Here is a 23,334-nt window from a genome sequence, read left to right on the forward strand (position 1 = left end):
GCCGTGCAGGCAATATTGCGGGAACAAATTTAAAATGATGTATCAATTTTTTTTTCGCGCGCCCATATTTTTTTAATAAAATAAAAATCTAGTTATCTGAACTAAAAATATTCCAGTAGTGCCAAATGCATAAATTCTGTTATCAGCCATACTAAGACTTAAATTTCATTGTGAAAACTTTCATTTTCATGATTTTTTCGATTAATTTTACAATTATAGGGTTGAATAATTGATATTTTCCTCTTTCTTACTTACGCAACAAAGAATTAAATATTCTTTTCATTATATAAATGCCTGTGCAAAAACTATATTGTAATATATTTTTTAAGCCCAACATCACCCATGTTGTCATTATACCATATGGTTCAACTTATGCCAAGTGAAAGTAACTCATAGTTTTCGAAGGGCTGCTCCCTTTCTTTTTGTCTCGATTTTTACTGTAAATGAAAACGGCGAGACCTACGATGGAAGCGATGAAAATCATGAATCATTATGGGCCCGTTTTGCTGTCAACAGGAAAATATCCTCTTGAAATGTTGTTGGCACCAATGATTTTATTTCTCCACTCAAGCTTTGCAGATCTTTGGGTTTATTTGACTTGCAAGCATCGGTGCCCATGGCGGTGTCAACGTGCGAGCAGTTTTAACGTGGTGTGCAGTTAGCCAAAGCGATTTCTTTGAAAATACTAGTTGCCAGAATCCATAATAATTCGGATTTTTAATATTATCTTCGACAATTTTCTTACTCTAATGGGGAAGTCAAGGAAGATGCGGAGGAAAGAGTTTAGTTTTGCACAAAAAAGGAGAGACAGGGTATGGTGTTTAATATTTATCTAATTTTCAGTAGCATTTTAATGGACTGTTCATTATTTTTTCGTATGTTTTTACAGAATCAATATGGCATGGCTGATAGACCTCGAGTGTGCTACGACGACATTAAAAAAGAGAACATAAATTTTGAAAAGTATTATAAGGTGAAGTATATATGCAAAGGGTTTATTGTTATCAGCTAGTGTTTCCTGGTGAATATTATGACCCTTCCTCTTTCTCTCGTAATAGCTCCAGCACATATGTGAGGAATCAGAATGGAGAGATTTCATGAAAACATTGAGGCAAAGCTTGCCGGCCGCATTTCGAATTACAGGTTTTAAGGACCAGGCGAAAGCTCTTCTAAGGATAGTTCAAGGAGAATATTTTACTAACATTGCAAACTCAGCACTTGCTGACGGAGGAGATGAGAAATCAAACGATAAAAGAAAACCGACCTGCATTCCATGGTATGTATATGTTCTCTTACAATTCCATTTCCAAGAATACACTTTTTTTATTAGCTACTGCAATTTGAGAAGAAATTAAAATGCATTACCAGCTAGCCGAACGGGATGGAAATTCAGGCGTAGTGCTAATTCAAAGAGTTGTCTGGTGATTTCCTATAGTTCTGGTTTGTGTGCAAATGAATTATTCCAATATTTTTGTAGTGTGCAGTAAACAACACAAATTAATGTAATATTTTCCTTATAACTTATCCAAAAAGTATTTGCTTTTTCGATCAGAAGGTTGCCAATTTGAATATATTCTCTGCATTCGCAGCAGCATCTTCAAAGGTTTATGTTCGTTAAAAATCTAAAGACTTGCTATGTGTCAGAAGGAATAAAATCAGAAGATATGAGCCAAAATCCTAATTTTAATTGTACATACTGATATAAAATAGTTGAGAACATAAAAATTTTCTCCTTTCATTTATGGAATGCAGCAGATGGAAGAAGAGAGATATGTAAATATTCTTGAATATCGTTTGGAAGGCAGCAAAAAACTAATTCACTTTATTTCGTCCCTTGAGTAATGCTACATTTGCATTATACTCTTATAACTTGGCTGGTGCTTCACTGAATGTTATCTCTAAATTACAGTACATAAATGAGATGGCCTGTTCTCTTCTGTGAGAAACTGTTAATAATCGACGACATGGCTATATTTATAGTTTGTTTGTGGTGAGCACTATTTACAGGGCTGCCTCCTATATGAAAGATACAGAAAAATTTGGGAATTATTTGGGTGTACTTGGAAATTCCAGCGAGTATGGGAAAATAACTGAATTATAATGAAATAGTTCTGTTGGCAAAACATAACCATTTTGCACAGTTCAGGTTGATGTGCCAGCAGATAAATGTATGCTCACATGCTCCATTTTAATAATTGAGAAAATCCGGCCATCATAATTACTTTATTGTTAAAAGATTATTTTTTGTGACTGCGGAAATATAAAAACTTAATTGGATTAATAAAATTAGCAAAAATAAATAGCAATCACTGAGTATATAAATTCAACAATTTCAAAATATTATGGATCTTGAGCATGTAAATTGAATTTTAAGCTTTCACTCTGAAATGCATTTATTCCAATTTTCATTACATACGTACGTGTACGTTACATATTTTATTTTTTATATACTTTTAAATAGGTATCCCGATCAACTTGCTTGGCAACTACAGTTGACCCGAAAGGACATCAGAAGATCTGAGGCATATGTTCGCTTACATAACTTTCTTATATCAGAAACAGAATGTGGCAGTATCAGTCGTCAGGAAGTTGTGAGCATGATACCACCATTGGTCCTTGATGTAAAACCTCACCATAAAGTAATTATTTTTATTGCCCTTAGTTTCTCTTTTCCTTCTGCTTTAAAGTTTAATTTAAAATCTTAAGCATTTAATATTGGACATCTGTATTTTGTTGTTAATTTCACATAAAGCAAGCAAGAGTTTAGCCAATATTTCTTTATTCCTCACTGGTTATGATCACATGCAATGGTTTTTCAAGTAGACATAGCCTTGTTTGAGTTACAAGCACCAACTTTACATATTTAAAGTGCTGTTTTTGGAAAAATAATGAAAAGGGTAATAACGTTGACAGAAGACTTATTTAGTTAAGCACAGCAATTTACTTAAAATTTGCAATTAGCAATATTGAATGGTAAAACATAAAGCAAAATAGTTGTTTTTCCATGATTTTCCCTTTTTGAATGTACTAGATAATTTCAATTTTTGACTGTGGAAATCGATATATCATGACCTAGGCTTCAATGTTACTGATTCATCTTCAGGTCTAGTTGGCCCAGGTGTTGATTATATAGTTAAGAGGCGATGAAAAAACATCAAAACTTAGACTGCATAAAATTAATATGCACAATGGACAATAGCGATTACATATTTGATCATACATGATGTTCTAATTCCACTGTATAAGACTGAATCTTCACTATTGATATGCCCCTAAATTAAAAAGTTTAGGACATACAAATCACTCTTGTATGTCATGCAATGCTTACTTGCCACGTGCAACAGTTTTGAACCGGACCAATATTATAAAACAATATTTTTAATACACCATCTTCATGGCCTGAATTTTTTTTCATTATGTGAGTGTTGTGACATTTAAAGCATGTAAAGTATTATGTACACAAATTTTATTTTCTTCGGAATTAATTTTTTTGTGGTCTTATAATTTGATAACTACTGTTAGGATGTTGTTATTATATATTATTAAGAATTAAGGGTATCATCAGCAGTGTCTCTGATGAGAGAAGCACATTTATTATGGTTGGTATTTGTAACATGTCAATAATTTTTTCGATTTCATTATATTTCATATTCAAAATTGTAGACAATGTTGCACAGATGGATAAAAGTATCCTGCAAAATGGTGAACCTCACTCATTTCAATGTGAGCATTAGAGAAAATAGGGTACCATTCTTAACTATCCAGGAGAAAAATTCATTTCATTACATTTAAAAGGTAACTCCCCTGCATCTAACAATATGCTTATGGGGATAAACATTTCTTGGATGGCTGTGTCTTTATTATCCATTGGTAGGCTGAACTAAGATGTAGAAGAAAAGCTATGAAACAAGTTTACGAAACCTGATATGCCAGATGAAGTAATGATAACTGAAGCATTTCCCTAGTAGAAACATGAATGTTAGAATGTTGTTAACCTTTTGTTTTTTAAGGTTTTGAAGGAATCACTTAATATGAATTGTAATGCGAGTGATGACTTCCTTCTTTGTGCAAAGCAAACTCGTGAACTACTTTCACCTTTTGAGAAAATAGATTATTGTATACATTTATTAAATATTGATCATCATATTATCATATTGTTATTGTTATAATGACCAGACTGAAAATAACGAATAAATCACTTGTTTACCCCAGTGAGTAGATATGGGGATTCATTAGCTTTTTTAATGTCATCTTAGGACCTGATAAAATATCTATAGTAGTATGTTATAAATTATACACACTTAAATAAGAGAATATTTTTTCTAGGTTTTGGATATGTGCGCTGCCCCAGGCTCCAAAACTGCTCAGCTAATAGAATTGTTGCATGCTGGAGAAGGGAAAATACCTGGTAACTACATTTTAAAATCTTAGACTTTTCTTTGGTTTGCTAAATACCTTTGGTTACATGAAAAGTCAAGAATTTAAATTATCTGATATGGTCTGTTGATTGACTTCTTTGTTGTGTTTGAAATATTTTTTTTTTGCTATAGATGGGTTTGTCATTGCCAATGATGTGGACAACAAACGATGCTATATGCTTGTTCATCAGGCAAAAAGGCTGTGTAGCCCTTGTTTTGCAATTACTAACCATGATTCCGCTGTGTTACCCAATTTTTTAGTCACCAATAAAGGTAATAAATAAATGTTTATTTTGTTGAGATTTAGTGTTGGGAAATTACATAAATGTTAGCACTCAAATGATTATATTTTGTCATATTTATGCTGATGATAACAAAATATGTGCATTGGCTGAAAGTCTTTTAGTAATTAGTTTGTCTCGTCCATTATCATAAAGCCACTTTCTGTATTCACCTAAAGCAAAATCATAGTGTTAGAAAGTAAATTTTAGTGTTGTCTACTCAATTTGTGTACTCAATCTTGAATATGCTATCAGTATAAAAATTTGTAATGTACATGCTTTCAGATGGAGTGAAGGAAACTTTGAAGTTTGACAGGATACTCTGTGATGTTCCATGTTCGGGGGATGGTACTATACGAAAAAACCCAGATGTTTGGGAAAAATGGAATGCAGCCAATGGAAACAACTTACATGGGTTTGTATTATGATTTCTACATTTGCATTGATGAAAATTTCTTGTAAAGTGATCATTTTGTAGTAACATTGGAAATCAAAAATTGTTTTGTTTCTCATGATTGTAAAAAATATCATTGCTGTACCAAATTTGTAGTGCATAAGAAATGGTATGCTTATATATATACCTTCTTAAGTTGAAACTTTTCTAGGGAAATTACCATGAAATCTCATAGAAGAAAATATCCCAATTTTTTATTTTAATCACTTAAACCAATATATTCTTTTGGGTGGAAAATATGCCAGCATATTATTTTTATGTACATCCATTTAAATTGTCACTGAACATCTTGTGCTGCTGTCAACTAACGATGACTATGTTAATTTTTGTAAAGATATTCTACAAATGGACTTGGAATCATTGGATTAGGTTATAAATTAAAAGGCTTGTGACACTATGTATTTTCAAACATGAATATATTGGGAACACTTGATTATTGTGTTTTTACATGTTCACAATCCACAGCTATTTGGATCAAAAAAGTGTTGCTAACATTGGGAGACATTTTGAGGGGGTCATGTAAATTTAAAGAAATTGATCCCAGCTAACCGGTGTATTTGACTAATAATTATTGTGTCAGTTGTAGTGTTTCCTTTTTATGAAAGATTTTGTCAATGTTCACAGAATCCAGTATAGGATAGCTCGCAGGGGTGCAGAAATGCTTGCTATTGGGGGCAGAATGGTTTATTCAACATGCTCATTTAATCCATTAGAAGATGAGGCTGTTATTCACCGTTTAATTGTGGATACAGAAGGTAATGTTTTGCTTGTGGTTATTTATGGTACCATTATTTTTCTAATGATATAATTCACTTCATTACAAAATCCCAATCTAATTTTTAAATTTGGTAAAGGATACTTTAATTAATCCTGATGAAGTTTTATTTTAAAATTAGCTTCAAAAATGAAATGGAAATGCCAAAATATCTGAGTGAATGATTGTTTTCAATTCACAAAATGCCTCTTGATAGCTCTCTGAGCATCTCTTTTGTAAATAAGGTTTGTAAATTGTCTCCCAATCAATTTCTTTCTTCACCTCCATTGTTTATAACTCAAACTAGACAGGTAATGTTCATGTAAAATGGTCACCACGATACATTTTTTCTGCTGCAAGGGTTTTCACTTAAATTCTCTGGCACAGAAGTAAGTAGAAGTAGAGGAACCCCTATCATTTTTGTAGTCAAATCAACTTATTTTTCACCCATCTGGATGAATCAATTTTATCATATGAGTTGTTACAATTGTTTCACATTCATGCTGCCTATTGATTCACAATCATGAAGAGAAAATTCAGTCGGCAAATTATTTGCAATGTCAGTAATGAGATAACCTTGAGTTTGAACTGTTAATTTAGTTGCTGATTTGGATGGTCAAAGTGATAGTAATTGGGTCTTGTGAGTTATGTATCTCTCAATAAAATTCCTTCAAGTATATAGTCAATCTTTTGGTTACTGCTTGCTGGGCATTGTTTTTGGGACTCCTAGTATAAGTAGCTGATGACAATATGTCATGTGGCAACTGGATGTAATTTATGTCATGTCACTACTCTATATTATATTTATTAATTTAACAATTTTACTGTTTAGGAGGTGGTTATCCTTCTCCATGCAGTATTTTATGCCCATCAAAATATGTGTACAAATTATATTTGCCATTTCTTCAACTTGAATTTTAGCATCAATATAATCATAAAAAATTGAGCAATGTGGAAATTAGGATGGATCAAACTGTGCAAATTATACAAATCGTATAAAATCAAGTCATTATGAGCCTTTTCAGGGTATTACTATCTTGAAGTTGGGGTATGTACAAGATCAGTTCAAAAAATATCGTGACTTTTGTGTTTTTTCAAAAATTATTTATTTATTCATGAATATCTATTTTGTCCCCTTGAAAGTACTACCCATTAGATATTATGCACTTTTGCCAACATTTTTTCCAATCCTCGAAGCACTTCAAAAAATCATTTGTGTGATCTTGTTCAGCTCCTCCTTCGATGCAGTCTTGATCTCGTCAGTAGCATCATCCTTTCATGGGCCTCTTCAGTTTCGGGAAGAGGAAAAAGTCACTGGGGGCCAGATCTGGGGAATACGATGGCTACGGCATCATAAGTGGGTTGTTTTTGGCCAAATATTTGCGCACAAGTAACGATTTGTGAGCAGGGGCATTGTCATAGTGCAAATGCCAATTTTTGTTCTTCTACAAATCTGGGCGTTTGTGGCGCATACCTTGCAGGTAATATTCCTTATTTACTGTTCTACCCTGAAGCAAGAATTCATGATGCACCATGCCCCTGCAGTCGAAGAAAACTGTAAGCAAAACTTTTACATTTGACCAAACTTGGCGTCTTTTTTTCGGTGTTGGCTCGTGCTGCGGCTTCTATTGGGATGCTTGAGAGTTTGGGGGTTTCCACGTCTTAACCATAAACTCATGATTCGTCACCAGTTATGACCCTCTGGAGCAAATTTGGGGCATTGCAGACAGAGTCCAACACCTCATTAGCAATGTTAATGCGTTGCTCTTTTTGGTTGAAATTGAGCAATTTTGGTATGAATTTCGTGGCGACCCATGTCATGCCCAAATAATAATGGTAATGGCATGAGCCAATTGATATGTTTAGGTCCTCAGCAATTTCTCTAATGGTGATTCGACAATTGGCCAATACTATTTTCTTCACTTGAACAATGTTTTTGTCTGTTATTGATGTGCTCTGGTATCCGGCATGCTCTTTGTCGTTCACATCTTCTCGGCCCTCTGAGAACATTTTGTACCACTGATAAACTTTGCTTCGGTCCAAGGTAGTGGCTCCATTTGCTACAGTCAACATTGGGAATGCATCCGCGCACTTAATTTGGTTTTTCACACAAAATTTGATACATATTCTTTGGTCCATTTTTTGGAACTGGCAAAAATCAAAGACAAGCCAAAATACGTCCAAGCAAAACAGCTATCAACAATTAACTGAACATTCTAAATGGCTAAACTTTTTGGCATAAGTGAGAGATGTGAGTAATAACATAACACCACAAAAAAGAAAAAATCAAATTTGCGTAACCCACGAAAATTCAAAATTCCCAATACTTTTTGAACAGACCTCGTACATGATGGCTTTGATTGTAAATGATATTAAAACAGTAAGCACTCTATTATCCGTGCCCGGGTTAACTGTTTTGTGAATTATCTGTGCTACGTTCTTCTGAGGCACCTTGAAATTTTTATCAAACTACAATCTTAAAGATAATTAAATGATTTAAAACGAAGATATACTCTATTAAAAATACAAGTTTGAAGTTCCTAATCTTTCGTAAAAGTTTTTAACGCCCAAAAGTAAAAATTTGCCATTAGTATTTAATTTTTAATTTAGACATTTTTGAACTATCTGCATTTTCTCATTGTTTCCTTTGAATTCCATATTTTCCATCAAGGTGAGCAAATACATAGTCATACTGTGCAACAAATAAGTCATTAAATATCTACCTTGTGTTATTCTAATCGGTGTCATATTATGTGTATGAATCTGCATTAGCCATTCTTTTTAAATATACATCCTTTGATCAGTGAATTGTTTTCTCGAGGTGATATTATTAATTTAGCTTTCTGAGGGAAACATGTTCTGCTATTCACGTGATACGAGGTGTACAAGTATGAAATGAAGATTTCAGGCTACAGATGGTGCACCAATACAGTTTGTGATGTAAAGATTTGACACGCCATTTTGTTTTGCCATCAACTAGTGTCAGACGTGCACGAGTGTTAAATTGAAAAAGTGTTTGCATAGTGTTGTGTTACTTCAATATGTTGAACTTTATACCGAAACAAAGAACATTCGCGGACAGCATTAATTTTTTGTTTTCATTGAAGAAAACTGCTGCTGAGTCACACAGGTTTTTTCGAGAAGCTTATGGTGAACATGCTTCATTGTAAGATGCATGTGAACAATGTTTTTGGCATTGCAAAGGTGGTGACTTCCATGTTGTAGACAAGGAACTCAGAAAACCATCAATAAGGTACGGAGATGTGGAATAGCAAGCATTGTTGGACGAAGATGATTGGCAAATAGAGAAACAACTTGCAGAACAATTGAATTGAGTATTAGTTAATCATGGGGAGGCCTCCATCTGCCTCTCAAAAACACATGTGAAATCTTACTTGAATGATACAAAAGGAAGTCATTTTTGCATCATATCATTACATGGGGATGAAAAGTGGATTTATTTTGAGAATCAAAAGAGTATAAAATCATGGGTAGACCCAGGTGTGCCTTCCACATCGAATGCAAGACGGAATATCTTTGGCTGAAAGACAATACTCTGTTTGGTGGGACCAGAAGGGTTGTGGTCTATTATGAGCTGTTGAAGCTTGGGTGAAACGGTTAAAACTGAACACTACCAATAGCAATTGTTTGATTTTAACAGTTCGCTGTTTGTAAAAAGAACAGAGTACAAAAGAGGCAACATTAGGTCATTTTTCTTCATGACAATGCTCCATCACATACGGCAAAACTGATTCTTGACACATAGGAAGAACTCAGCTGGGAAGTCCTATCCCATGAGGCTTACTCACCAGATTTGGCTCCTTCCAATTACCACTCGTTTACATCAGATCATGCTACTGCTGAGCAGCACTTTGGTTTGTTTGAGAATGTGAAAAAATGGCGCAATGAATGGTTCATGGCAAAAGAAAAATTTTTACTGATCTGGTATCCACAAATTTCCTGAAAGATGGGAAAAATGTCTAACTAGCAATGAAGCATACATTGAATAAGTATGATCTAAAGAAATCCATAACTTTTTGTCATTCTTCCGATTTTTTTTTTTTTAATCCTCATTTAATACTTGTACACTTGGTAATGGTTCGGTGTTCTGTAAATCTATAATTCCACCCTTTTAAAATGGCTTAAATACTAAAAATATAGTATCAATTGCTGAAAAACTCAAATTAACTTTATGGAAAGGATATGGAGAGTCTACTTATGTATTTGTTTATATGTCAACAATATTTTGCTTGTATTTTGGTTATCAGTGTTTTTTGATTATATGTTTGTCATCCTACATCCGTTAGCACAGATAATGGAGAGTGTACGGTATGACTTTAAGGGTAATGGTAATAAGGGGTAATTGACAAGTGGGCTTCCTCTCATGAAATAATTTTTGTTCAGTGCCATCACTTAGTGATGAAATCTAATTGTAAATTAAGACTTCCATTTTGCTCTTGTCTTCAGGTGCATTGGAGCTCGTGGATGTTTCATCTTCACTGCCAGGTCTTGTATATAGTAAAGGACTTTCTAAATGGATACCAATGTCCCGTGATATGATTGGATACAATACTTTTGAGGAAGTGCCTGAAAAGTGGCTAACTCAGATTAGGCCAACCATGTTCCCACCCTCGCCGGAGAATGCTGCTCATTTTCATTTGGATAGGTGGTGAGCAAAGTGGATTTTTAAAGGTTCCAAATGTGGTGGCAATCACATGTTCAGAATCGTTGATCAATGCTTTCTAGTTATTATTATAAGTTATACTAATTTCCAAATTTAGCATCAGGTTACATTTGGAATCAATGATCACAGTGTACGTTGGAAATGATATAAATATGACGTTAAACCGGCTCAAAAATAAGATCCCAACTGATAAACACTATGATCACGCAAATGAATTCTGCAAGCTTGTTACCAAATTTTTGTGGGAATTCGTTTACCATGTAACCAAATTCCCACAATATTTTTGTGTTGTCTCAAAATTTGTGTGTGACAAAAATAAAATTTGCTCATAGCTATTTCTCACACCCCAAGGGTTGCCTTAAATATTAAGAAGCAGTGAAAACATTGATGTTTTCATGTATCAGATATTTATTATTTTGTTCATATTTTTTTGATCTTTAAACCAACTGAAGAAAAACTTTAGTATGTGAGTTGTTAAAGGTAATCATTCATCGTAGCGGGTCATCATTTATCAACCTTCAGAAAAATGCTAAGAATTTGAAAGATACAATAAACTCTCTTTTATGCATATGAATTATCCGTTTTGTGACTTAGCTGTGCTACTCTCTTCCCAGGCACCTCAAAAGTTTAATAAAATCACAATTGTAAAGATAATTAAATGCTTTAAAATTTAATATGCTTTTTTAAAAAAGTATTAAATACCCTGGCCTTTCTTAAAAGTTTTAATACCACAAAATAAAAACTTGTCCCTAGCATATAATTTTTTTAGTGTAATAATATTTGTTACTATCCTAATTTTTCATTATCATTTCCATTGCATTCATTAGCCCCGAGAATTCCATATTCTCCTATAAGTCAAGGAAGTAAATAGTGTTACTATGCAACAAATGGGTCATTATTTATTACCTTGCATTATTTTAATCAGTATCATGTGATGAATTTGAATCTGTAACAGCCATCCTTTGTCAATATTCGTTGTTCACCAGTCATTTGTTTTTTCCTGGTCATATGATAGGTTTAGTTTTATGAAGAAAATATTGTTTGCTATAATTCCACCCTTATAAAAATGTCTGAAAAAGGAAAAATTGTGCTTTCCAACCCTAAAAAATGTAAGGTACAACTAAAGTACAAGGAATAAAAAAGGAGAATCTCCTAATATATCACGACCTAAGTTTCCACGTATATTGATTATTCATGTTTTTTTATTTTTTTGTTTTTCATCATGCATCCCTCAGCTCAGATAATCGAAAGTTTGCTGTAAATATGTATTGCTGATGTTCCCAAACTTCATTGATTCAAGATGCCTTAGTATCTCACAGTATGTCAGCAATTTTTCCAGTCCCTAATAAAAAGAAACTACTTAAATGTGAAGCTTAGCAGTGTGATATGTTCCACAGCACCCCATTGTTTTCGTCATAGCTCACAGTTTGAGAATTATACATCAATAGTCAACCCCCTTCTTTAATCATATCCAGGATTATTATTACTTTTTTTGATAAAAGACATCTTTGCAATCACAATATTTGTAATATTAAACACCTTTGACTATATGTCGATGGCCACATCTAAATGAACCAATTTATTTTTTGTTGTGTTAAGTTTCACTCTGAACAACTGAAAACCTTATATTGGGTCAACTTCTCGTACACACCTATGCCACTATTTAATTTGTCTCATAATCCAAATGATTTTATGCATTTAATTATTTAAATACACAGAAGGAACTTCTACAATCTTGCTCTGAAGTAATCATTGACAATTATTACGCATATCATAGGGCCTTCCTAATTCCTTTCTCTCTTATGTTTGTTGTTTGCACAACATAATTATTATTAGGTAATCTACCGGTTAAGTTAGGTTTTTGGATGGACACAAGTACCAATTAAATATTTTGTGACTCCTAGCAAAACACAACATCCAGCATCCTACTCTACATCAGGTCCCTCTTCATCTCTGAGTACCTTCTTCCTCCCTTCATCCTGTCCAACATCCCTATCCTGTTCCTTCCCTTTCCTCGTTTGCCCATCATTCTCCCCTCTATCACAGTCTTCTACATCCCACTACCAGTCAAAACCCCCTTTATCCACTTTTCCTGCCTCCATAGGATTTCTCCTAACAAACCCCTCTCTTCACCCACCATACCAAGTACTTCCTCGTTTGTTTTCTTCTCTGTCCATTTCACCTTCTCCATTCTTCTCCACACCCACATTTCAAAAGCCTCCAGTCTACGTCTATCCTCCTGCTTCAATGACCACGTTTCTACGTAGTACATAGCTACACTCCATATCAAAGATTTTACAAGTCTTTTCTTAATATCCTTACTCAACGTCCCTGTCATTAACTCCCTACTCCACGTGAAAGCCTCTTTGCCAAGTGCAATTCTTCTCCTTACGTCCCTACTACTTTGACCATGATGGTCAAATTAGTAGAGATGCAGTAGCACAATCTAATATTATATTTTATTTACAGTCAGGCTATGTTAAGTAAAATTACTCGCTCTAGTGTATAAGGACACCTTTGTTGTCTCACTTAGCACCAGATATCAAATTCTGGTTCATGTAATATTTATCATGCATGAAACAACCCGGTTCCACTGTAGCAGAAGTTCAGCATTTTGCTCTTGCCTTTTTCAGGGTTCAAATTGAAATTTTTATGGTGGTTAAAAATTTATTCTTCCGTATAACTGATGGTTGCATCTTCAGAGGTCATAATTAGTTTGTCATTAAGGAGTATTTTTACTCTAAATATTCTAATTAATTAAATTTTCTGGCATTTTGTTTTACTTTGGTATTCCTCAAAACTTTGAAATGTTTACTTGCATGTGTCACCCTTCTCAGTAAACATTAATTTTATGCAAATACAAAATATTTTCTGGACTTCTCCTCCATATAGCATTAGATTATTACCACACCATCAAGATACAGGTGGTTTTTTTGTGGCTGTCCTTCAGAAGGTTTCTTCACTCCCTTGGGAGGCAAACCCACAAGCAAAAGACAAGCCAAGGAGTGAGGTTGGAGATTGGATGCCACAAGATGGCCAATCTTACGTTACGAAGAATGAACCACCTCGAAAAAAAAGAAGAATCCAAGGCTTCCGTGAAGATCCATTTGTATTTTTCAAGGAAGATGAGAAAGTTTGGTCTGATATCAGGTAAGGCATTTATAACCTTAAATAATATCTTCTTGATCTTGGCTAATAACCTTGATTAGATGTCTGGGCACTTTGAGGTAGTTAAATGCATTTTAATGTATGTCCTTTTTGAATATTTCAGGGACTACTATGGACTAAAAGATCTTGACCCAAAGTTGCTTCTCACAAGGTGTGTAGAAGGCAAGAAGAAGAATATATACTTAACCAATGCTGCAGTGCGCGATATTGTAATGAGTAATGAAGACAGAATTAAGGTATTGCAATTGATGATATTTAAATAAAAATTTTGTTTGTCTAAAATTCAAGTTATTAATTTAGCATTTCTTTCCCACAGTTCATAAACACTGGAGTCAAATCATTTGTAAGGTGTGAAAACAGAGCAATGACCTGTGCCTTCCGTATTGCACAAGAGGTAGGTGCAATTCTAGCTGTTTTCAAAAGCAAAATTGAAGAGATATTATCATTTAACATGATCATGGATAGAATCTGGGTACATCGGCCATGTGATTCATTGAAATAAGTGGTCCATGTTTCATAATGCTTAGAAATGTGGTGAAAAATATTCTTTTCAAGTTCAAGTCTTGGACTTAATTGTCCTTTCTTCACCTATCAAAATTGAATCCCAGTGTTAGTCCTAATTTTACAACTCATTGTGTAAGTTTTTCTTATGTCAGTGAAATTAACTGCGTGTTTACATTTTTATTTAGCAAAAGGCAAAATATTGAATTTCTCCTTGTAAAATGGTCAGTCACATTATGGTTCAATAATGGAACTTCGATGTATACTACAAGTATACATACGTATGGTCAGCATTTGATAAGCCCAAATACCACTGGGTCTGAAAAATAAAAATTGTTGAATTTTCAATTTAGAGAAAATGTACTTGTAGCATACATCATTGATGCACATTATATGAACATTTGATAGCATGTAGGTGATTTTACATTTTATACAAATAAATATTTTTCTAAAGTACAGCAAATTGTTTTTGCTTGCAGTAATTTGAAAGGATAAAATATAAAACTATAAAACATTGGGTAGTATATCAAATAGGCTAAGTTAACTGGCCTGGTAGTGCTAGAAGTTGCACTATAGCATTATGCAGTGAGTGAATCTCGTAACATACAGTTATCCTGTACATGAACTGAGATGGGGCTGCTTGATGAAGTACGGGTTGTAGTATGTGAAGAGAAGCTAAATACTGAGATAAGAAGAAAAAACTGCTCTCAGTGAAACCAGCCTAACCTAATGAAAGATCACCATGTGATGAAAGAATTGGCTAAAAATGCTTTTAGATATTTATTTGTTATGTCTTGGAAGAAATGGTCTACGGAGCTGTGAGGATGGCAAGGAGAAGTTTAAAGTTGGAAGTGAACAACCTGAAGGGAAACTGCTCTGTGATTGTTAAGGATAGAGCACAGGATAGGGAAATTTTGGGGAGCAGTTTAGGCTTGCCTAGCAGTATATACTACTGATGATGAATAATTATTAGCTTTACTTTAAGTTAAAGCTGTGGTCCCTTTCTTTGTTTAAATAAAATTTCCAGAATGAAGTGTTCTCCTTGAACTCTTCCAGGAGTGGGAAACTCAACAGAAGAAAATAATAATTATTATTAAATTAATATTTATACAAATATTAACTTTCCTTTTCGGTGGGGTTTTGTTTAGGTTCATGCTGATACAATTATGCAGTGTAGAAAAAGAATTGTAAATATTTTGAACTGTCAAAGATAAATATTCCTTATTCGTTAAATAAACAAATGAAAATGAACGAATATAAAATGTTCCCCCCTTTATTAATGTTCTTTGATGCATACCCATTGAAACTTCGAAGAGTAAAGAAGCAGCTAAAGGCCAAATATCTAAAATAATTTTTATTCATAACAATTGTGTATATAACTTCCAACTGGCTTACAATTTGCCAATTCTTTCATCACATGGTGATCTTTCATTAGGTTGGGCTGGTTTCACATAGAGCAGTTTTTTCTTCTTATCACTGTATGGAGCTTCTCTTCATTCACTACAACACGTACTTCCATTTATACCCTCAGTACCAAAAACACACACTAATCCTTAGACTATTTTTCTTTTCATAACACAAACTCAGAATAAAAAACACATTCATACCTCCCCCTATCTTTACGTGTGCTCTCTTTGCCATTAGTGGGCTGTGAAAAAGATAAAGAATACTGTTCTCCTTGATTCAGATATTTGAGTAAATGGAGATGGTGTATTTGGATTAATTTAATACAGTGAAGTCCTAATGTTTCAGAATTTAGGGAACTGAAAAGACTCAACTTTGAAATATCCATGTTTGAAATAAAGTAACTGAAAACAAAAATTTCTTAGAGTGGCCGTCAAAATTGTGATGTCATTTCACATACATTTACATATGCGCTAGGAAAATGACCTGGTAACTTAGTGATGTAAATTTTTTACCTTGACAGGGAAGGATGCAGTAGCTTGTTATAAAAAATACAATAATAAATCCTATCCTCAGCAATGAATTGGAAAAATGTAGCCTTCTGTCCACTGACCTAACCCATTGAAATAATTGGAGCTAATACTTAACGAGTGGGTCGTGGTAGTCCAGGGGGTAGAGCGTTGGACTACTGACCGGAGGGTCCCAGGTTCGATTCCCGGGCAAGTCTCTGGGCACCTGCAGCTCCACCGAAGCTATCTGATTTTTCGGGTACCAGATCTTCCTGGGAAACCATAACTGGCACAGGGAAAGGAACTGGCCCCCCTACCCTGATATGTGAATTTCACCCGCCGTCAGCCTTAGTACTCAGTGAACTCTACCATCACCTATCAAACTGACCTTGATTGCTGGTTGATTACTGTGTTTATGGTTTTTTAATACTGAAGGAGTACTTTTGAAAATGTTGTCCTTTTTCAGTTGTGTATTTTTTCTAGTCTTATTTTCATTGAAGTGAGCCTAGGGATTATTCTGCTTCTTCAACTGCATCAAGGTTATTTTTTACCATCTCATATAGAAGGAAGCCTCCCATTGAGTCAGTAGTGCACTATCGTATTCATACTTACTCTTACCATATTCCAAGCTGATACTTGTACTTATATTTTGTTCCTCATGTAAATGATTTTCCATGTGACATGATATAGTAAGAGGAACTATAGTAATTTTCAGAGTACTGTTGCCAGTGTAAAATTTTTGTCGTATGAGATCAGGCAATCAGGAAAGAAATATACTGAAAATGGTCATTGGGTGAGTTTTTATTGTATGATTCTAGTGCTTGATGGAAGTAACTGCTGAGTTGTCAGAAGTTAAGATTTTTATTTTAATGAAGATTGCTTTTGAAAGTTAAGTCATAACAGGATTATGTAAATGGTTATTTATAGCACTGTGTTAAAATTGTACTGTTAGGCTTTATTCTGTTTAATCCTTGTATCCGTGTAGTCACCATGAATTTCCATTTTTTTTATTTGACGTCTCCATAAATCTCCACAGATGCCTTCTTTCAATTAATTACCAAATGAAATTTACATAAAATATTGCTTTCGTGACCACTAAATAGCAAGTTTGTCAGTATTACTGGAAGTGCTTTACCAAGGAGGAAAGTATTTCTGCTGTCAGAGAAGAAAACAGTAGAAATATGCATTTTGTTACCTTTAATTTCCCCTCTACTTAAGGTCTATATTTTATATCTTTGTGATTCTATTGTTAGATCTTTCAGTTGTTCTACTTTTATTTTATCGACTATTTTTCTAAGAGTAAGTTATTTTAGAGCTATGGGAGTTTTTTAGATCTAGGAGTGGCAGTGGCCCTATTCTTGTTGGAAAGTGTAGGTCTTTAAGTATCCACCTCTGTGTGTAATTATTCTGCTTAAATGATTAAATAAAGCACTTAGTAAACCTTATGTTTTTTTAATGATTCTTTGGCTGGCATTAATAGTCACAAATCAAAAATATGCCATGAGAGTGGTTGCTTATGGGAAAAAATTTGTGTCCATGCTAATGTAGGGCATCTCCAGTATATACCGATTGGCTGTGGAGAAGAGGAAAGTAGCTGTAGGACGTGAGGACCTAATTACTATCCTGCTGAATGATGATGTTCAGAAGCCTTCTGAAATACTCTTGCTCAGCCAAAGGACGCAGGAAAATCTTCAGAAAATTGGTGATTTTTTATGTTGCTGTCTATTAGTTATTTATGATGCCTAAAATTGTTTTCTCCTTCCTCTCCCGCCTCTCTTCCCGATTCTCCTATCCAATCTCTCTTCACCAAATCCTTTCACCTCCAAATTGCATGTTGTAATTTGGTCATCACCCTATCTGCACACAACATTGTATTCATAACTTCACATGTGCACCACCTCTTACTCCTCTCTCCATTTTAAATTATCACATGCATACAATTTTTGGTGACACATATCACCATGATCACGTTTTATTTTTTGCCTCAAACATTTTCTGTGTCATAACATAAATAATCTCAACTTTTTTACCCCTTCGGGTACAATGATGATCTTAAACATCTCTGCAACTCAACTCTTTCGAATCATGACACACCCTTGACCATACCTTATCCTGCCACTTCCAAACATGCTGTTTGCAGGGTCTGACCAATCTTTCCCCATACCTGAGTTTGCGCTGCCTTAAGATGAATCGAGAGGATGTGATTACTCTCTGTAGCTATCCCATGCCCTACATGTCAAGGTTCAGCCACATCTTGAGGAATCAGGTGGACAAGTTAGAAGGTAGTGTGATCTTCTAGTTCACTGGTCTGATCCTTTCAATTTCATATTTTTTTGCATATGTGGTTGGAATGGGTTGGTAAGTTTTATTGTAACAGACTACAATTTATATTCCAATTTGTGGTGCCTATACTATTTAAAATGTCCGCGTACAATTAGTGGTTTCTTTTGTTCATTATCTGATATATATAGAAATACTTCTCATGAAGATAGTGTATTCTTTTTCTGGTTGTAAACCATCAAAAAAATGTGTTTTGGTGAAACCAAAATTCTTGCAGAATTTTGTTAGTATTACCTTGACTAAATTCTATGGTCTCGGGCTCAACTTTGTGGAGGTTCATGTTCGTTTAAATGAAAATACTTTGCAACTTCCTCACAATTTTTATTCCACAGGTACCTGATGATGACGCCGACGCGTTGAAACCGGTAGTACGAATAAAAATTGTGTGGAAGTTACAAAGTATTTTCATTTAAACGATTACCTTGACTATTTAATCTTAACTTGTTAGCGTGCATGTAAAAACTGCATTTGAAATAATTATGGTGCTTTAAGTTTGAAGTGTACACTCTTGGGTGATAAGGCTAAATTTACTGGTAAATCATTCCAGGTAGCACCTCTAATGCTAAATCACACTTAATGACATGGTCCTGCTTGATGTTCCCTTCCCTTCAAGGATTAATTTTTATTAATTGAGTAATGTTATGTATTTGGTCCCTGGGATATGCTTGTACTGGATATGCCTGTATACTGATAAATTTTTAAATTAGTGTAAATATCAATTTTGATTTGACATTGAATCCTGTGCATCATATCATATATCATGGTGGTTCTCTTGCTGAGAGTAGAGAATGATTAATAAGCAAACGCTTGCTTTTTTCCTCACCTAAAATTGAATAGCCATTGCAGCTTCTAATAGAGGTTCATTTTGTCTTGGTTGAACATACCTGTCTAACATATTGACATACCTGTCAATATGTTAGACTGAATTGAAAAGAATTAAGCTGTTGTCTAGAGTCTTCCTGATTTGATTGGATAGCTGCCAGTTTTCCCTTGATTGTTGACTGTTTCTAAAACTGATTTCTTAACATTACTGTGACAATATCCAGAATTATAATGGGAATTTTCCTTTTTTTTCTTAATTCAAAAGTCTTTTGTTTTCACAGCAACCAATATCTTCACCACATTCACATTTGGAAAACCACTTGCAGTCATTAACCTGATTACATCCTTCACTTTTAATATTTCTTTTCCTATTTCTGCTGATGCTAATTATAGCCTTCATGTGTATCACTGAGCAGTTGGAAACAGTGGAAATCCAGAGAGTTCATTCATTATATAAATACCTTGGGAAAGTACCAGCTCATTTAAGTCATAAACTTTTTCTTTTGAGTTTTATTTCTAATCAGAATATGAAAGAGGTAACATAGCATTTGGAAAGGGAGAAAAAAAAATGTACACTCAATGACACAGTGGTCATGTTAACAGTTATGAACTGTTGTAAATCCATTGACTACATGCAAAACTAGTTTAGATACTAAATATACTACAAATCACTGGATAGCTTGGGTTCAGTGACCATGACTTAGCTCTAATAGTTAATTATGTTTACTCTGAAGCACAGTGGGCAGTGACTTTTCATTAACTTACTGAAAAGTATATCAGTTTACATTGTTAATTGCTATGTCCCTTAAGCTTTGGCTAAAGGCTTCAGAAAGTAAATTCCATATTTATAACTAGTTAGGTGTGAAGAAATACAAAGTTTACTTACTCAGCGATCATGAATTTCCCCAAAAAAGATCCTTAAACCAATGATTCATAAAGTTCCGAAGAAACTGCGGGAGATGCCACAACAGTAACTTTCATCTGCTAATTCTGGGTTAAATGGAAGAAGGGACCATTTGGTCTCAATTTCGCCCAAATAAAGACCTGTATCTATCTATCTAATGTGCATTTCAATGCTACAATTTCAGTGTGTAAAAATCATTCGCCTGGATCCCTCTATTTCCGGTCGAGTGCTTAAGCCAGTTAAGCTATCAAGGCATCCTCTTAAACTCTGAAACTTTGGGGGCTTTTAAAGGAACAAGATGTTGTGACGAAGTACCATACATACAATGTCTCGGGCATTCGTAGCCGTGCGCGATGCATCACATTCCATGAGGTTAAAGCCAACTTTTAAACACTTTGGTTGTTTATTCCTTGACAAATTCCAATGAGAATTCGGGGTTCGAATCCCAGTCAAGGCGAATGATTTTTACCCTCTGAAATTGTTGCATTGAAATGCATATTAGCGGATGACTTGGTTTAAAGTTACTGTTGCGGCATCTCCTGCAGTTCCTTTTGAATTTGTCAAGGTATAAAGTGTATCTTTGTGAATCAGCATTCAACTTTATGGTAATTTAAGCATTTTCAACTTAAGTCAACATTAATTCAAGCTGTTGTGAGGGCAGAATGCTCATTGAAGATTTTCAGCTTTGAAATTATCTTTCCAAGAATACTGTGGTGTAGATACGATTTCTTGATTAAATTGTGCAGTGCTCTTTGGAAAATCGATTTTAATCATGTTTGATTTAATGTGTGATTTTTTTCTGATTTTAGAGACGGGATGCTGCATTCTAGTCTACAGAGATGAAACTCATGCTAATGAGACATTCTCAATTGAATTGGTTGGCTGGAAAGGAAAGGCATCTTTGCGTGCGTACGTACCCAAGGGAGAAAGAATTCATTACCTTCGCCTATGTGGTGCTGATGTGACAAAATTTGGTAAGACCAAATATAAATTTAAATGGGCTCTAATCATTAAACTGAAATGTATTTATTTTCATGCTCATACTTGTTTTCAGTGTAAACAATATTTTCCTTCCTCACATTTTCATTCTATGATTTTCTCATTTCTGTTAGTGAAATTTTCACTTATTTTATAGTGCTTTGTGAGCCAGAAAGATCTTAGCAAGTTATGGCATTTTGTTAGAATGGATGATGTAACCTTTATTTACCACCCTGCACTCCCTCTGCTTTCAACAAAAATGTCCAGAATACAAAATTGTCATTTACTTGTGTAACATATGTATACCCTAATGTATCTCACTCAATCTGATTTCTGGGTCAGCTCAGGGCTGAAGAATTTATTTTTTACTTAAATATTTTTGGCCTCAAGACTGTATCACTTATGCAGTATGAGTTATCTAATTTATCCTTCGAAATCGACTGATTCTGTTTTCCTGGAAATTTTGGAAGGATAAATGTCATCAACATTTTTATGAATTCTGTAATTGTTATGAACATTTTTACTCTGTATCCTGTTCCTTGTTTCCTACACCATAGGCCACCTAGTATTAGATTTGTATAAACTCTAACATTATTAACATACATTAAATTGTATTGTTGTGTACATATAATGAAGTATAAGGTTTAAGGGGAAAAGATGAGGTTTGATTTATTTAGGACGTGAAATTAGTATTAGGACATCTCATAATGTACCTTTTTAATGAGAAGAAATGGAAAGCTAGTATGTTAGCTATGACCACCGAGTAGATTTTAGCTATATTTGCAGAGAATAAGTTTTTTCTATTACATTTTTCAGTATTTTAAGTTGTTTCTTTACTCTTTTTATGTCCCCATTGTCACTTTTCAGATCTATTTGTCTTGGCCAATGACACTATTTCTTCAGTATAGACTACATTTGTGTGCATAGTATCTGTTACGGTGCTAACCAAAAGAAGCAATGTTCACAACAACCCTAAGTGGGCCCCTTATTTGTCAAAAAGGGTGTTGAACTTTTTGACTGCAAATGTAAATTTTCTTAGATGCTAGTTCTTTTAAACTTATATAATATCAGATCTGTTCCACAAGAACATTCATAGTTCATGGTAGTGATATATTTGTTCATAATTCATTCTTACATGCATAAATTAAATACTTATTAACTGATTCCTTTATTTTTTTAGGTAATCAAATGTGAATATTTAAATTTCATATGATACGATAAAATATTTTTTCTCACTCACATCTCTGTTGTTAATTTTTCAGAGTTGAACAAATTCAAAGAAAAAGAACAGGAAGATGATAAAACAAGGGAGGATGATAAGACCGAGCAGGATGATTGCACGATACCAAAGGATGAAGAGGTTGCTGATTCTAAGGGTGAAGAGTTTTGTGCCTCTAAGGATGAAGAGTTTGGTAATTCTAAGGGTGAAGAAATGGAGGATTCTAAGGACAGAGATTTAGGTGACTCAAAGAATGAAGATTTAAGTAATGCTAAGGTCCAGCAAGGTAATCCTGCACTTGAGGTTTCAGCAGATATCAAGAAAGACTCTGCTCCTGTTGATGACAAAAAAGATGTTGCAGAGGCAGAACTTAAAAAAGAGTGACTCTCCCATACTGAAAATTCTAATGGTGCAGTGTTTTTGGGAAATTCAGTGAGGGGAATTGATTTTATTGACATGCATGGACAAATTTGAGCTCTTTTTAGAGCTTGCATCTGTGTTAAGCATTGTGAATTTTGAGAATTGTTTTTCAGTCCATTTACATCCATCAGAACTGCATTTTTTAATATTCCTGTAATTGTCATTTCACACAGCATTTCATTTTTTATATTTGACTTCTCCAGTGTTGTTGTGTTAGCTCTGAAACTCATTGTTAAATGAAATTAAAAGATAAGGAATGGACCACTTCCTTGAGCACAGAAAACTGATATTTTGTTGCTTTTAATCTCAATGTGCATCTTATTCATGTTCCTCAGAATCCTCCCATTTTAATATACTGAAAATTTCCTCCCATTTAAGTATAACTTAATTGGATCACAGTCCTTCCTTTCTCAGCTATTTTGGAAAGTCAGCTGTATATTCATATTGTGGAGTCTATATTTTACATTTTGCTATTTAT

At 34.1% G+C, this 23,334-nt stretch overlaps 1 protein-coding gene across 1 annotated transcript; it reads left to right on the top strand.

The window, feature by feature from the left end:
- Nucleotides 1-582: 582 nt before the first annotated feature.
- Nucleotides 583-23,149, top strand: Nsun2 (tRNA (cytosine(34)-C(5))-methyltransferase Nsun2). The gene is made up of 15 exons (XM_071591879.1): nt 583-812; nt 890-973; nt 1,059-1,276; nt 2,462-2,639; nt 4,327-4,408; nt 4,551-4,691; nt 4,985-5,114; nt 5,778-5,908; nt 10,375-10,576; nt 13,484-13,741; nt 13,863-13,995; nt 14,076-14,153; nt 17,722-17,875; nt 21,049-21,213; nt 22,480-23,149. The coding sequence occupies exons 1-15, from the start codon at nt 750-752 to the stop codon at nt 22,818-22,820; spliced, it is 2,358 nt and encodes a 785-aa protein (XP_071447980.1). The 5' UTR covers nt 583-749; the 3' UTR covers nt 22,821-23,149.
- Nucleotides 23,150-23,334: the final 185 nt, after the last annotated feature.

Source organism: Hetaerina americana, unplaced genomic scaffold (assembly GCF_022747635.1).
Source record: "Hetaerina americana unplaced genomic scaffold, ioHetAmer1.1.p SCAF_5, whole genome shotgun sequence".
NCBI lineage: Eukaryota > Metazoa > Arthropoda > Insecta > Odonata > Calopterygidae > Hetaerina > Hetaerina americana.

What these genes read in the sequence shown, in the direction of transcription:
- Nsun2 (XM_071591879.1), top strand. Translation starts at nt 750, where the DNA reads ATGGGGAAGTCAAGGAAGATGCGGAGGAAAGAGTTTAGTTTTGCACAA. An exon ending in CATTTTCATTTGGATAGGTG is followed by an intron (nt 10,577 to 13,483) that starts GTGAGCAAAGTG and finishes TCCTCCATATAG; the next exon opens with CATTAGATTATTACCACACC. An exon ending in TGCTGATGTGACAAAATTTG is followed by an intron (nt 21,214 to 22,479) that starts GTAAGACCAAAT and finishes TTAATTTTTCAG; the next exon opens with AGTTGAACAAATTCAAAGAA.